At 35.0% G+C, this 15,192-nt stretch overlaps 1 protein-coding gene across 1 annotated transcript in view; it reads right to left on the reverse strand.

The window, feature by feature from the left end:
- Positions 1–15,192, reverse strand: part of MMS22L (MMS22 like, DNA repair protein) — a 174,884-nt gene that overhangs the window by 41,725 nt on the left and 117,967 nt on the right. Inside the window, 5 exon segments of the mRNA XM_044004415.1 lie at positions 4,409–4,568; positions 6,558–6,700; positions 7,481–7,632; positions 11,603–11,753; positions 14,071–14,264. Coding sequence (XP_043860350.1) covers positions 4,409–4,568; positions 6,558–6,700; positions 7,481–7,632; positions 11,603–11,753; positions 14,071–14,264 — 800 coding nt within the window.

Below are 15,192 nucleotides of genomic sequence, written 5' to 3' on the forward strand. Positions count from 1 at the left end.
CACACTTTTTAACGTTTCACTGAAAGGCAAACATTTCTTTGAAACAGCAGAGAGGTGAAATTTCCAGGAATTCTGAAGTCACTGGAGATTTTATTTTAAATGGAAATTGGGGAAAGAGGGTCATTAAAAATGGAAATACATACAATTGCTTTTCTTGTCTTTTGAGCCCTTTATACATATGAAGTTACTTTGTTAATTTAGGAACGTAAACATACATTATCTTTAACTTGTTTACTCATACAATCATGGTGCTTGGCATATTTAACAATTATTCAAGTACACAGTACATGTAAGGCACCTGGAATACAAAGACAAAAACACAATCCCTGTTGTCAAGGGCCTTACATTCTACTCGGGGTTATAAAGCCAGACTAGGCAACACAAAATAATCTGAAGAGGCAGATGGTATAACTGAGAGGATAAGGATTTCATGAAGGAAGTAGCCCCTGAACTAAATTTTGAAGAAAGTTAAAGATTCTAGGAAGTGAAACTCAGAAAGACTTTGCTTCCAGGGATATGGTGAATAGCCAGTACCAAATCATGAAAGTAGCAGACAGAATTGTGAGTCCAATAGCTGGTAGGCCAGTTTCAAACTCAAAATTGGAGTTAAACAACTCCAGCTATAAAACTGGAGTTTTACATTTTGGTTGTATGGAGGAGAGTAAGAAAAAAGTCTAACAACTAACTTAAGAGCTAGATTATTGAGGATTTTTTTTTTTGAATTTGTGTGTGTGTGTGTGTGAGAGGCAATTGGGGTTAAGTGACTTGCCCAGGGTCACACAGCCACTAAGTGTTAAGTGTCTAAGGCCGGATTTGAACTCAGGTCCTCCTGACTCCAGGGCCGGTGCTCTATCCACTGCACCATCTAGCTGCCCCATTATTGAGGATTTTTAAATTATAGGCTAAGGAGCTTATATTTTGAAAACAAAATACAATTTAATTAAAAAGATCATATGATATGTTCTGTTAAATGTTTAACAACTGGCTTTCCAGGGCAAAAAAAAGGACAAAAAAGCACACTTTTAAGTCTAATCTATATTATTAACCATTTCTCCATCACGTTCTTAAGATGAGATCCTAAGCAAAACAATAAGTCAAGCCCTGATTTGTAGAGTCTAAAGGATAGGCAGGAACTGACAAGTTATGAATTATATCACTGAAGGTAGGACCCACCTATGTGAGTTCATAAATCCATAAATGCAGATAAATATAAAACTTCCACTGTTAATATACAAGGATATTTTCTTCTAGATCCTTTGTAGATCTCCAGAGATTAATGGGCTAGGAGGAAATGACTTCCAGCTTCAAAACCTTTAAGCTTGTCTTTATGCCTTCCTAGCCTAGATCTTTTGAGTAAGTAACATGTAAATGTAAAACATAATGTAGTAAAATATAATAAATATGGATGAGAATTCTGGGCTAGTATCTACCACTGCCAGGCTTTTGAAAACTAGTCAGATCAGAACACGGATCCTAACTTGAGAGGAAACTAGGTGAACATACCTTATTCTTCCTGACACAAGCAGTGGCAGTGGCAATGGCAGTGGCAGTGGCAGTGGCAGTAGTAGTTCATACAGTTAATAAGAATTTGAGGCTAGATTTAAAATCAGGTCTCTCTGACTCCACTGCATCACCTAGCTGCCACAAAAGATGAACTAAGGGTGTGGAATTAGGTATTTCTTGTGGGATATTGGCAGTGGGTTGGCTTGTTTTGCTTAACTTTGTTACAAGAGAAGTTTCTATGGGCTTCAGGGAGTCACTGAGAAGTGATGCTACTAAGTGATATAAAATATCAAAAAAATAAATAAGCACCAGTTATTATGAAGAAAATAAGGATATTCCTTTTCTTATGAAAATGACAATGCCCCCTGTAGGCAGAAATGCATTTTGCCCTGGCCCCTGGGAATTCTGATATGCTGCTTCCTCACAGAGACATTTCACTGAAATCTTCCTATTGCATAGTTTTTAGAAACCATCTTTGGAAAGTAAAAGGCCAGGTAGCAAGGCATGAAAAACTTTTATTCATCATATTGCTAGAAAAAATCCTAAGCCAAAACTTTACCATTTCCTGAAGAAGTCTTAAGAAAAAAATTCTTCCTCTCAAAAATGTCTGGCTCTTCATATCTCTAGTGAATATTTATTTTGACAATTCCTGACTTCAGGTCCTCCTGAATCCAGGGCCAGTGCTTTAAACACTGTGTCACCTAGCTGCCCCCTATTTTGACAATTCCTGATGATACCAATGTATACTTTGTAATAATAAAAGGCCTATAAGAACACACATACTCTAGGATCACACATTCAACTTATAACATAATCTAATAACTAGAGAAAAAAAGAGCATAACAGTCAATTGTGCTAATTTCTAATAATAATTTTATAGAACCAAACAGAAATATCTTCCAGTCCCCAATAATTAATCAATTAATAGTTCCTAAAACGTCTGTCATTCACTCAATAAAGATACTTGTGTTGCCACCACTTTCTGCATCATTTTGTTGATACATGAGTGAGAACATAGGTACTCACATTTCTCTTCATCTCTTAATAACAAAGATTAAATTTCCAGATATAGAAATAAGGTTTATTCACATTTACATCACAACCAGCAAATACTGATAAAGTACCAACAATGCACCACTATATTAGGCATGAGAATATAAAGAACCAAAAAGGGGAACAGCTAGGTGGCGCAGTGGATAAAACACTGACCCTGGATTCAGGAGGACTTGAGTTGAAATCTGACCTCAGACACTTGACACTTATTAGCTGTGTGACTCTGGGCAAGTCACTTCATTCTCACTGCCCTGCAAAACAAACAAACAAAAAAACAACACCCTCCCCCCCAAACCACAAGTGCTAAAAAAAAAATATAAAAAAAATTATATATATATACATATACATATATGAAAAGAATTGATAGTCTGTAGAAAACTTGAAAATGCTGTCTCATGACATGATCCCTCTCAATTTCTATATCCAGCCTGTTTCTGGTCAAGTAATATGGCTTTGGTGAACAAAAATAGTCAATTCACCTACTTTCTTTCCAAAGATGGCTGAATTCTGGAATAATAACGCTGATAAATGTAAGATTTATTTTTGAAAGGAAAAAATACAGAACTGTATATGGCAAAATTTGATGCATAAGTATTCCTGCTGTTCTAGTAAATTCACTCTCAATCCCCTTCATAAGGAACACGGAAAGAAAAGTAATTTGGATTTGAAAGGGCCTTTACTTGTCAATCGTTTACAGATGAACTGACATGGGGGTGGTGGGATGGTATGGAGAGAAGATTTGCTCAAAGTCAGACAAGAAGTTAAGTGCCAAGAGTGGATGTGAACCCAGGTACTTTGGCTCCAAATATAGCATTTTTTGTTTTACTGTAAGAAGCTACCTACCTCTCATCACACTGGTTTTTTTTTTGGGGGGGGGGGCATTTACATTTTAAAACAAATTTATATTCAAAACAATCAACCAAGAATATGGTAAAAAGTTATTGTCTGAGTATATGATTTATAACAGAGTTTAAATATTAAATAGACAAACTGGGATGGAGATAGCCTAGGATCCTGTTCCCAAAGCCCCACTCCCTCCCTCACCCCCAAATCCTTTTGCACATCAATTAAGGAATGGCTAGACATAGTATGACATAGGAATATATTATTGTATTTTAATAACTGAATATTATTGTACTTTAATAGTGATGAAAAGGATGTTTTCAGACACAACTGCAAAGACTTGTATGAACTAATGTAGCAAAACAATTTATGTAATAACGTCATTGTAGGAATTAAAGACTATGAAAGATCTAAGAATTCTGATCAATACATTGTCCAACCACGATTCTAAAGGACCAGTGATGAAGCATGTGATCTGCCTCCTTTTTGCCAATTTCTTCACTAGTCCCCATATAATATCAAAGTATCAAAGTTCTCCCAGGTATTTGGTGGAATCTTTATCAATTAATGCACAACTATTAATTAAGTAGGTATTATATAACAGGAACAAAAGATACAGAGATAACAAATGAAATAGGCTTTGCCTTCACGGGACTTATCAGAACAAAACATGTACATAAATAAGTATATGTATAACAAATACAAAGTAATTTTTCTTTTTGAGGAGGTAGCATTAGCAGGTATAGGAAGACATGAACAGGGGTTACAGAGGACAAGAAGGTGCATAATAGTTATGGCTAGCCGGAGTACCTATAGATTCACAGACCACCTGCAGTAACACTGTTTAGGGATTATTTTTGCTACTGCTCTAATGTCAGCACTGATAATTGAGAGTTGACCAGCGTATTCATTCCTTCATTCTTTGATACTATATTAAGGGGCCATCCTACAAAACCAAAATTTTGAGTTATGACCAAGACAATGTTAAGAACCCTTGGTCAATACATACCCATTATTTTGTAAGTCAGCTGTAGACCTGCATTGGAACTTTGTTTCCCCAAATAAGGTTTAACATATTTCAATACCTCACCAAGGTATTCTAATGCTTTTGTGACCATGGCAGACTTCTCAGGAAGTGTTTGTAAGCTACCATATGTTATACCAATGGCCTGCAAAATAAAGAAGAAACAAATATGATTGATTTTTCCAAGCTTTTAGTTAACATTCAAAAAGTACTGCTCAACTCCGTCTCCATTTACTTAAACCTGTAGCTCTAACTCACTATTAAAAATTTACTGAAATTTGAATACAAATCAAAAGGAGGATCAAAAAGATTCAATTCTTACAATCAAAATGGTTTTTAAACAACAGGTCAAAAATAATTTCCTTAATAAATAATTGCAATGAGAAACTAGGCAAGAGGGGGCAAAGGCAGGCTTTATGATCTGTGCATCCAAGAAGTTTGTGAAACAGTTAAGCAGACAGCCCAAACTCCCCACAATATAATCACCTATAGTTTTTACTTCTACCATACACCTAACAAGTGTCAATCAGCTTTTTCTTAAAGACCTCTCATCAATGGGACCTCACTACCTCTTCCATGGCAATTTATTTCACTTTTGGATGGCTCTGATAATTAGGAAATATTCCCTTATTTTAAGCCATAATCTACCTCTGTGAAATTTTTAAACCTTATTATACTTTTCCCCTCAAGGACCAGGCTAAACAAGTTAATTCTTCTTCCAAATGATTGTTCTTCAAACACTTAAAGCTATCTGGTCCCACTTCTCCAAATTAATCATTCCCTGCTCTTTAAGCAATCTTTATATGGCAAGATCTCAAGCCTTCACATCCTGGTTGCTCTATTCTGGTTGCCTTTTCAGTGTTCTCACTAAATGCAGGACCCCATAGGGGGCAGCTAGGTGGTACAGTGGATAAAGCACCGACCCTGGATTCAGGAAGACCTGAGTTCAAATCTGGCCTCAGACACTTGACACTTACTAGCTGTGTGATCCTAAGCAAGTCACTTAACCCTTATTGCCCCACAAAAAAAAAAAAAGAAAGAAAAAGAAAAAAGAAAAAAATTATATATATTTCTAAATGCAGGACCCCAAACTGAGCATAATACTTCAGATGCAATCTGCTATAGTATAGTCAAATTGCATCAATACTATCACCATTTAATTCTGTATTCTCTGTATCTTTTAATGAAACCTAGATTAGTATTAGCATTTTTTTTTTGCTTTCATGTCAGTGTTGACTCTTCCTGTTCATTAAAACCCCAAGGTCTCTTTCAGACCAACAATTATCTTGCCATACCTCCTCCATTCTGAACTTGAAATTTATTTACAAACTTTTAAACCTAGACTCAGTGTAACTTTCTATCCTACTGAGATCTTTTTTTGCATCTTGCCTGTCACAGGTCAATTATACTTCCTAGCTTAATGCTAGCTGTAAAACCATTAGGTATGCCATCTACAAATGACCACACATGGCTGAAGAAGGTTACTTTGCATGAAAAGCTGTTATGCATGCATATAGCACCTAAGTAGAGAATTAATGGTTTAAAACAAGAGGTTTTTGAAAGAAAATGTTTATCTTGGAAAAGAGATAAAGCCACAGACTGAATTCTCAAGGCCAGTCATAATTTCCTTTTCTCAGCAAATTAATTTCTGACACAATATGTTGTGTTACAGCAGTATTTGTAAGTTGTAGCTTACTTTAAGTATCCTAAAACCCCATAATTAACATATTGTACCAACTTATAAGCTGGAACTGCCTTGGGAATTGTGCAAATGAATTTAGTCTCTAGCATGTTAAAAAGTCTTATTTTAAACTGAGTTTAATACACAAGACAGTCCCACCACATGGATTCGGAGGGTAAGCTAAGGTGTTGATTTATCACTTCAGTGCTTTACTATTTTCTATTTAATGTTATTTTTAAGGGTTCACTGCCTTCTTGAATGGAATTGTTTTATGTCTTTAGTCCAAATTTTTGTTCTAGGAGCTTAGCTTCAACACCGCAATAGAAAACAATGGAAAACACATGACAAGATTTAAAAAAATTCACTTCACAGGCAACTTTTCAAGAATATATCATGTTTTCTTGCATATCACTTTAACTGAGATATATAATTATGCTGATAAATGTACAATACCTCAAGGAATAGGACAAGTGCTTTTGGAGGGTCTTGGGTGATGGTTAAATGTTCAACTTGAGCCTTTGAGAGAATATTCTTTACTTCTGGAAGCTGAAATAGCAACCTTGTCAGTTCAGCCAACTGTTCCATGTACTCTTTTTCTGTTTAAAAAGACAATATAGCAGGAAATGTACTATACTTCATTCATGAAGCTGTCTTTCTTCTTAAATTCAAATTTCCACAAAATTCAAAGACTCTGAATTAAGTTTCTTTCACTAAGCAAAGGCTTTATTCAAAGAAGTCATGTACTTGTGAAACATTCTAGCACAAAAATTTATTCATGTAAAGCCAACTAGTGTAATAAGTTATCAAAGTAAATTTGGAGAATTTTTTCAGTCTGGCCTTCCTGCAATTTACAAAATGGGCATAAACAATAGCTTCAGGAGAAGATATGTCCTATAGACAACTAGACTGTATGTAAGAGATAAAAAACAGTACAAGTATCACTCAGTGAATAATGGAGAAGTAGAAGAAAGGCAAAATATCTAATATAAAATGGGAAAGAATTATTCATAATTGGGTATTTTTCTTTTTAGGGAGTTCACAGTGTGATGTCTAGTTATTTACTTCAGATTTTCACTTTTTTTCTGATCAGTTTCTTCAGGGAGAAAAAAAAAAAGCTTGTCTCCTCAGGAGCAAGTTTTTGTTCTTTGCTTCCAAGGAAACAAGCTCTTTTATCTTTGTATGAGAGAAATTTGTCATGTATGGTGCAGGCAAAACATCAAGAAAAGAACAGGCAGCAGAGGGGAATATAATTCTGTTTATATTCATACCAAATTACAAATCAATCTCTATATCTTTTAAATTAGTTGATGCAATTAACTGAGAATCTTAAACATAGCCAATAATACAGAATCGTAAGTGGCCCCCAGAACACTTACCAACAGTTTGTTCATCATCTACATCAACCAAAGTGCCATTGGGTTCAGAGAGGTCTTTCATGTGCATTTGCAAAACACAGCGGATCCATGATCGTACAGTTAAGGCTTGGAATGATGTACAGCCTGAATGGAAAAGTGTCTCAGAGAGAGTCCTGATGAAAAAGGTTGTAATTTTAAAAAATTATATATATACATACAAACGCAGTTATTAAACTCATGTATTAATAAGGCAACATATATTTACATTGTACTCATGGGGTTTGTGCTCCAATTCAATTAGCTCTTATTAAGCACTTACTGTGTGTGAGGTATATTAACAAAATATCACAAAACAACATTTAGAGACTGCACATTCATAGACATCTATAAAATGACATTCTATCCAAATACAAAAAGTCTCCTATTGCATAAAAGTTCTTTCTCCCTCTCAATCCATTTGTGTACAGAGTTTATACTAAGAGAAAGGTGAGGAGGAAATGGAATTACAAATGAAGGCAGGGGTTTATAAAATTGAATGCACTGTAATAAGAAAATTATGAGGATGGAAGATCTATGAGATTATAATCATAGAATGTGAGAGTCAGGGGTCTTATAGGTAATCTATGATTAAATGCTCAACCTCTTCCTTTAACAAGTAAGGAAAATAAAGACAAGAGATGAATTTTCCCAAAGATATGCATATGCACAATAAAACTTTGTAATAACAGGCACTGAAACTTGAACATAGAGCTCTTGACTCCCAATCCAGAATTTATTCTATCATATGATTAAAGAAAGGAATGAGGCTCTTATTAGAAGTGGGTAGAAAAGTAAAGAGGGTGTAAGAAACAGACATATTAATGTGAAAAGTCAGCATCATTAAATATTTATAAAATTTCTTTTTGTCATACAATTTATTCCGATAAAATTAAGTCACAAAGAATATCAAATTATTCCAGAGTTCAAATGCACAGTAAGCTAGCCTGTATCCTATGGGTAAATGGGGGGAGGAAGGGCAGCCATATTAATGGAAGAATGATAAATTGTTATACCTAGAACATTCATCCATTGATTGATAAACAATGATCTGCTTGACCTGTTTTTGGAGAAAGTCCAACCCTGTTTGTAAATCATTACAATACTAAACTTCCAAAGAACAGATTGTTTTATTGAAATTTTTCTTGGGGTGAATGGGTCCTTTGGAGCTGGATCTGATATGTACTAAGTCTAGGTCATCATGGCATTTAGTAATTTTACTGAGGTACCCAATATTAACCTGATATTGGAGAAGTTTATGCTTTGTTCTTCCTCTTCCTTATTCAGGAAATTCATGTTTCACTTTCACAATTACCCCAAAACAAACCAAAAAAATCCCAATGCTCAAAGGATGAGATAGTGCCACTTAGTGCAGGTATCAATGGACAACCATAAAGAAGGGAGAGTAGAGGGAGTCTTGGGTTGTTTAGTTCTTCAGTTCTGGTTTGGGCTCAACTCCCTGAACTCACAATAAGGGAAGCAGAGAAAAGAGAATTAGATGGAGAGAGCAAGGTCATGAGTTGCTGGCCTACAAACAGGTAAATTAAAGTTAAAATATCCAATGCCACAAATGTTAGACAAACAGAAAGCACATTATCTTCACCCAGCCATCATGGAACATTTGGTACAAACCTCCTAAAGAAAGTATAACACAAAGCCCCTTATTAAATGAGGTGTCTGCATTCTGGTCCCTGATCCCTATAAATGTGTATCATTGTTTTACCGTTTTTGATTTGTGGAACAGCTTTATAGTGGAAACACCAGTCAACAACTTCTCTATTTTGAAAAGGTGGTTTACCGCACCCCCCCCAAAAAAAAAGAAAAAAAGAAAGTATAACAGTGCTAGGTATTAGGGGGAGACACAAAGTTTAGCTAAGACAAAGTACACGCCTTCATGACTTTTATAGATTCATACAGAGAGAAAACACAAAGTTAATTAAAGTACATTACATTACATGATCAATGCATTAGAGAACTACAAAGCAAAGTGCTAATTCCTTTCATGGTATATAAAACTGAATTATAATCATTAGTTTTCTTTATGCAGATCCACAGAGTTCTAGACATGATTCTCTAAGTTGACTTTTAAGACTCTTAAAATTATAAACAAGAATTTTGTGCACACAAACCAGTTTTTTTTTTCATAATTGTGATTCTTCTAATAATTTTAGTAAAAAGTCTTATTTATACTTTTATGGAAAATATGGAGGAAATGCTCTTTCTGAATAATAATAAAAAGTACAATTCTGCTAAAAATTAGAGTTAACATGTAGATGAAGCAAACAGAAATCTGAATTGGAATCAATATTGTCCTTACCACATGGCCTTACTAAGAAGCTTGTGATGAAGTGGCTGGAGAGCCAGGCTTAGAGTCAGAAAGGCCTGGGTTCAAATCCTACCTCTAACAGGCTGTGTGACCATGGACTATCAATTAGCAGAGGAAGTGCTTAATAAATGCTCATTAATTGACTTGACCTTTCAATGCTAAAGGCAACTCTCTAAGACTTAAGTTGTAGAACCATGGCTGATTTGCATTGGGGGAGTTTTCTTTCTTCATCAGGAGCTCCCTAGGTAAATGAAATGACAGATCTGGAGAACCTGCTCATCCCCACCCCTTCCACCCCCCACAGCCTAAAATTTGTTAGACAAAATTAGTTACAGAATTTTAGTGTGGAATGGACCTTAGAGGACAAATAAAATAACTTCCTTATTTTATGGCCAGAACAAATTGAGACTCAAAACAGAGAAGTAAATTACCTGTGTCACCCAGTAAATTAGTATGAGATTATTTCCAGTCCTTAAATTTTAGTTCCATGCTGGGGTACCAAATTGGAAAGCACAAAATCCTAGTATTAAGTTCCTTTGGGTTTCATATTCGTTCATAAATCAGCTATGTAATATGTGAAATATGTGTAATAACTCGGTGTGGAAAAGTCCTTTTTTTTTTTTTAATGGGTAGCAAACCCACTCTGCTGAATCTGAACTAAGAACAAAACAGCCTCAAGAAAATTCTAAAAGTAATTTTTAGAAACCTTTAAAACCATGCTATAAAATATATTCCTATTTTTCCTCCAGGTATTAATGCTGTAGTGATAATGTGACTAGGAACAAAATGCCAGAAAAAAGTCCGTTTCAGAAGGCAGCATGGTTAGGGGGAAACAAACTAGTTTTGGAATCAGTGGTGCTGGGTTCAAATCCTGACTTTGCTGCCTAATATCTGTGTAACCATCAAGCAGATTATTTCATCTCTCTGACCTCAGTTTCTTCACCTGAAAAATTAGGAAGCTGATAGATGTCTTCTGAGGTCCTTTCCAACTCCACATCTACCAGAAAGAAAGATATTCTTTTTAAATTCATATTTTATGTTAGTGGAGCTGCAAATTGATACAACCATTCTAGAAAGCAGTTTGGAATTATGCTAAGAAAATGATTCAAATATGCATATTCTCTGAGCCATATGGCTAGGTATATAACTCAAGAAGGACAAAGATAGAAAGAAAGCCTCAATACTCAGCAAAATCTTTTTTTTTTTTTAATCGGGTAATAGCAAAGACGTGGGGTTAAAAAGTAGATGTTCAGTGACTGGGAATGGCTAACTAAATTAAAACATATAAACATAATGGACTAACACTGTGCTATGAGAAATTATGAACGTGAAAAAACACAGAGAAAGTGGAGGAAACTTACATGAGTGAAGTTTGCAGAACAAGTAAGGGAACACACACAAGGACTACAACAATTTAGCAATGTAGATGGAAAGAACCACCCCCAAAATGGTGCATATTCAGGAGCAAGTTTGGCCCAAAAGAAAACCTTAGGAAATGCATCTCTTTCCCTTTTATGTGGGGGCAGGGGCCAGCCCTATGGATGCATGAATTTACAGTTAGACTTGGTTATTTGTACTGAACCAGATTTACTTGATTACCCTTCCTTTTCCTTTGTTATAGGAGATATCTCTTTGAGTAGGGGATGGGAATGGAATATATATATGGAAATGAAGGTGATGGAAAAACAAAAGGTATCAATAATTTCCCCCCCCATCCCAATTCATTTACTATGGAATTCAATGATAGCATATGAGAGGAATAAGAATCAAAAAGTACTTACTTGTTTTGTATAAGATGACTTAAATATCTAGATACAAGGTGGGGCCAAATCATTTCATCCCAGCCAAATAACTGCATCATCGATATTACTGGCTGAGGCTGAAGGTCTGAGGGAGCCATTCTGGACATGTCCAAAGCCAGACAAGTAAAACCTAGATTTAAAAGAAAGAGAAACTCTTGGTGCTATTAAAGTGGGGGAAAAAATTCTAATGTTCATTTCCTCCCTTATTAAAAGTTACCACTGATAGTAATATAATAAGTAAATACAATTTTAATAGTTTTTTAAAATATACAGCACAATGGGAGAAAACACCGTTATCCTCTCCAGTGGCTCTAATCCAATGGCTGACTGTCTTATTTTGGTTGATTGCTGCAGTGTCACATCTTTTCCATTATGTGTAGAAAATAAACCATACAAACATAGTGTTTATCAGTTCACTCAGGAACTGACAGAGGTTCCCTCAAATTTGAATTACTCAGCCAACCTTTTACAATGAACCTCCCTCTTTCACAAATGTCATTTCTCTTTACTCTTAACACTTGCTCTCCTAAAACTGTTTGGAACACTGTATTATACTTGTTTGAAAAAAACAAAACAACAACTTCAAACTTATCTCCTTCAGGAATTACTATTCTGTAACTGGCTCCAATGAAGCACCCCTTCACTCTTTTCCCCCAGTGCTTAGTTTGCACTATATCAATTTGCATTTAATGGTATGTCCCCCTTTAAATGCTTTTAAGTATTCTTTTTCTCCAATTCTCCACTAAATCTTGTACTTACATCTCCATCACTTTGCATAGTAACTAGAACATAGTAGGGACATCATGGATTGATTGATGGATTGATTGATGGATTGATCAGTATCCCAATTCCCTAGAACCTAGACTGTATTTTTGCACAGACTGGTACAATGCAAAAACTGAAGAATGCGTGTAAAGGACCTGAACAGTAAGAAATGAGGGCACAGATCTTTAACTAACAGGAAAAGACTCAAAGAGACTGTCAATAGATGGTTTGTAAATAGTTCTATTGGACTAAGTGACTTTTATATAGTCCAAACTGGACTAAGTGATTTTTATAAGTGCCTCCATAGCATGATGCCATTACCTTATTAAAATCTATTCTAAAGATATAATTAGGGAAATGACACAATAGCTCAGAAACTCAAATTTTCTATTCTTCCGTCTAAGGAGCTTTTAATTCATCTTTGCTTAGTCACATTAAGGTAAAAAGAAATTTTAGCCACTATATTCCAAAATATGCTTCATTTCCACAATATTTAAAACTCTGACTAACCAAAAAGAAGCTGAAACCCTCAACCTAAATGTTTAAATGAAAATAAAATTGAATTGAATTAAAAATAAAATAATATTTATTTTTAAAGGCTTTAGAAAAACAAAATAAATAAATTAGTAGTTTTAAAAATTTATATCTTTATCATTGTTCTAGTTAAAATGTAAGTAGCTTAAATTTTATGCTTTCTTTGAGAATATACTCCATAATTTATTTGCTTTTATTTGTTGAGTGCTTATGCTTTTAAAAATCAAAATTTTACATTATAAAATCATAACAATTATAATATGGGATTATCATGCCAACATTTTTATTCATCACGTACTAAAACTACCATCACTACCACTACTACTATTAATACTACTGTTGCTGCTGCTGCTGCTGCTGCTACCACCACCACCACCACCACCACCACCACCACCACTACTGCCTTCTCACCTTCTTAAAGTTTGATTGGTATTCTTGTTAAGTATCTCAGATGACACATGAATAGGATCATGAATTTAGAGCAGAAAGTAACTTCAGGATCATCTACTCCTACCTTCTCATTTTACAAATCCAGAAACTGAGGCCCATAGAGGTTAAGTGACTTGCCCAAGGTCACATAAGTAGTCAAACTGATATACTCAGTTTGACTGAGAACCAATGTTATTTCCACTGCTATATGTTCCATACAGAACAGTTATTCATACAAAATAATCTGCTTAAGATTGGGTTTAGATTTAAGCAATTCAACTGTAAAAATCATTTGCTTTCACAGCAATGATGCTTTCTGAAAACATGAGATACCAATCAAACAGTTCTTTTAATATGAATCTTCTTCAGGTGAAGAAGAGAAGTTTGGGCTTGTTGTGAGAAAGGTGCTTTTATAAACCTTAAAACCCTATATAAATGTCAATTGTTGCCATCAGTAGTAGTTTTATCAATACTACTAATAACACCTCTTTCATTTCAGGCAAAAACAAGCCTTGTCTCTAATAAATCATAGCTGGATAAAAAATAAAAGGATCCTATTAAAATAGGCAGCTTCGTTTTTGTGGTTGTCAAAATGTTTTAACATTCAAATGGCTACAGTAGTAAGAAATTTAGTGGAGGCAAGATGATACTGACAAAACAACAGCAGTCTGTAAGGCAGAAAGTAAATAACCAACAGTAAATAAAGGATGAATGCTGACCTGCAGCTGTATCAGCAAGCTGAGGGATAGGCACCGCCTGTGACATTCTCTGGCTCTTCAGGAATGGAAAGAAATTTCTCCAGAGTGCACGGGCAATTGCAGCCAGGTGGTGCTCTTTAGCCACTGATGAGGCTGGCACATTCAGGCCTGCTTTCTCTCCTAGAAGTTCCCTGCATGACTGCTGGTACACACTCCTAAGAAGAAATAAAAATAACCACTCACTCTCAACAAATGCTTATAGAAATCTTTTTCCTTTTTTTTTTTGTTAATACATTTTGGGTTTCTTTCAAACATTCCATATGAAAACTGAAGGACCGTTTTATATAATTAAAACCTTTATGCCAAGACATTAATGCACCTCGGTTATTTGATGGATGAATGATGGCATATTAAGCACCATAAAGTTAATGTTAATTACTAATGTCAACCATTAATTATATGCTTTTTAATATGTCAGAACCAAATGAGAAATAGGCAGCTACAGAATGAAGGTTTGCATTTTGCAACTGCTAGCTGGCATGACAAGTGATTTTACTTCCAATCGAGGAATGAACTTAAAAACACACACACACACACACACCAGTTTTCTTTTGTGGGCTTAAGCATATGAGTGTATCAAAAAATGAATGTACATTTGACTCATCAGTGGTGTTTTATATTAAACCATGTTTCTTTTTTTAAAAAAAGGCACATGCCAGAAATTAAATGCAAAACTGTATGTTGGTTATGTCAAAGGTCTTGCTTCTTACTCATGACCTTGTAAACAGCAAGCAAAAAAGTTCCACTCTGAAATAATGCAACATGAACGTGATAATGCCTTTACCGTTCTTAATTCCTCTACAGTCATATTTCTCTATTTAACCTAATATAGAAGTTAGGATTTTCTAGAAGTTTAATACAGAAATATCTTCAGGGAACCAATACTCCCAGAGTAAAAGCGTGAGAAAGCATTAGCCAATTTGTCTGGGAGACTGGGATAGAAGGCATTATTGCAGGAAGCTGATCAACTAAATAACATGCTTATTAAAAAGAATATGTAGGAACAAGTTATCGTTTCTGTTTCTATTTATCTTGTGGTCAACTCAATTGAGATTGTGCATTAAAACACAGGCTGCATTATTA

The sequence above is a fragment of the Dromiciops gliroides genome, chromosome 4 (genome assembly GCF_019393635.1).
Source record: "Dromiciops gliroides isolate mDroGli1 chromosome 4, mDroGli1.pri, whole genome shotgun sequence".
NCBI classification, from domain to species: Eukaryota; Metazoa; Chordata; class Mammalia; order Microbiotheria; family Microbiotheriidae; genus Dromiciops; species Dromiciops gliroides.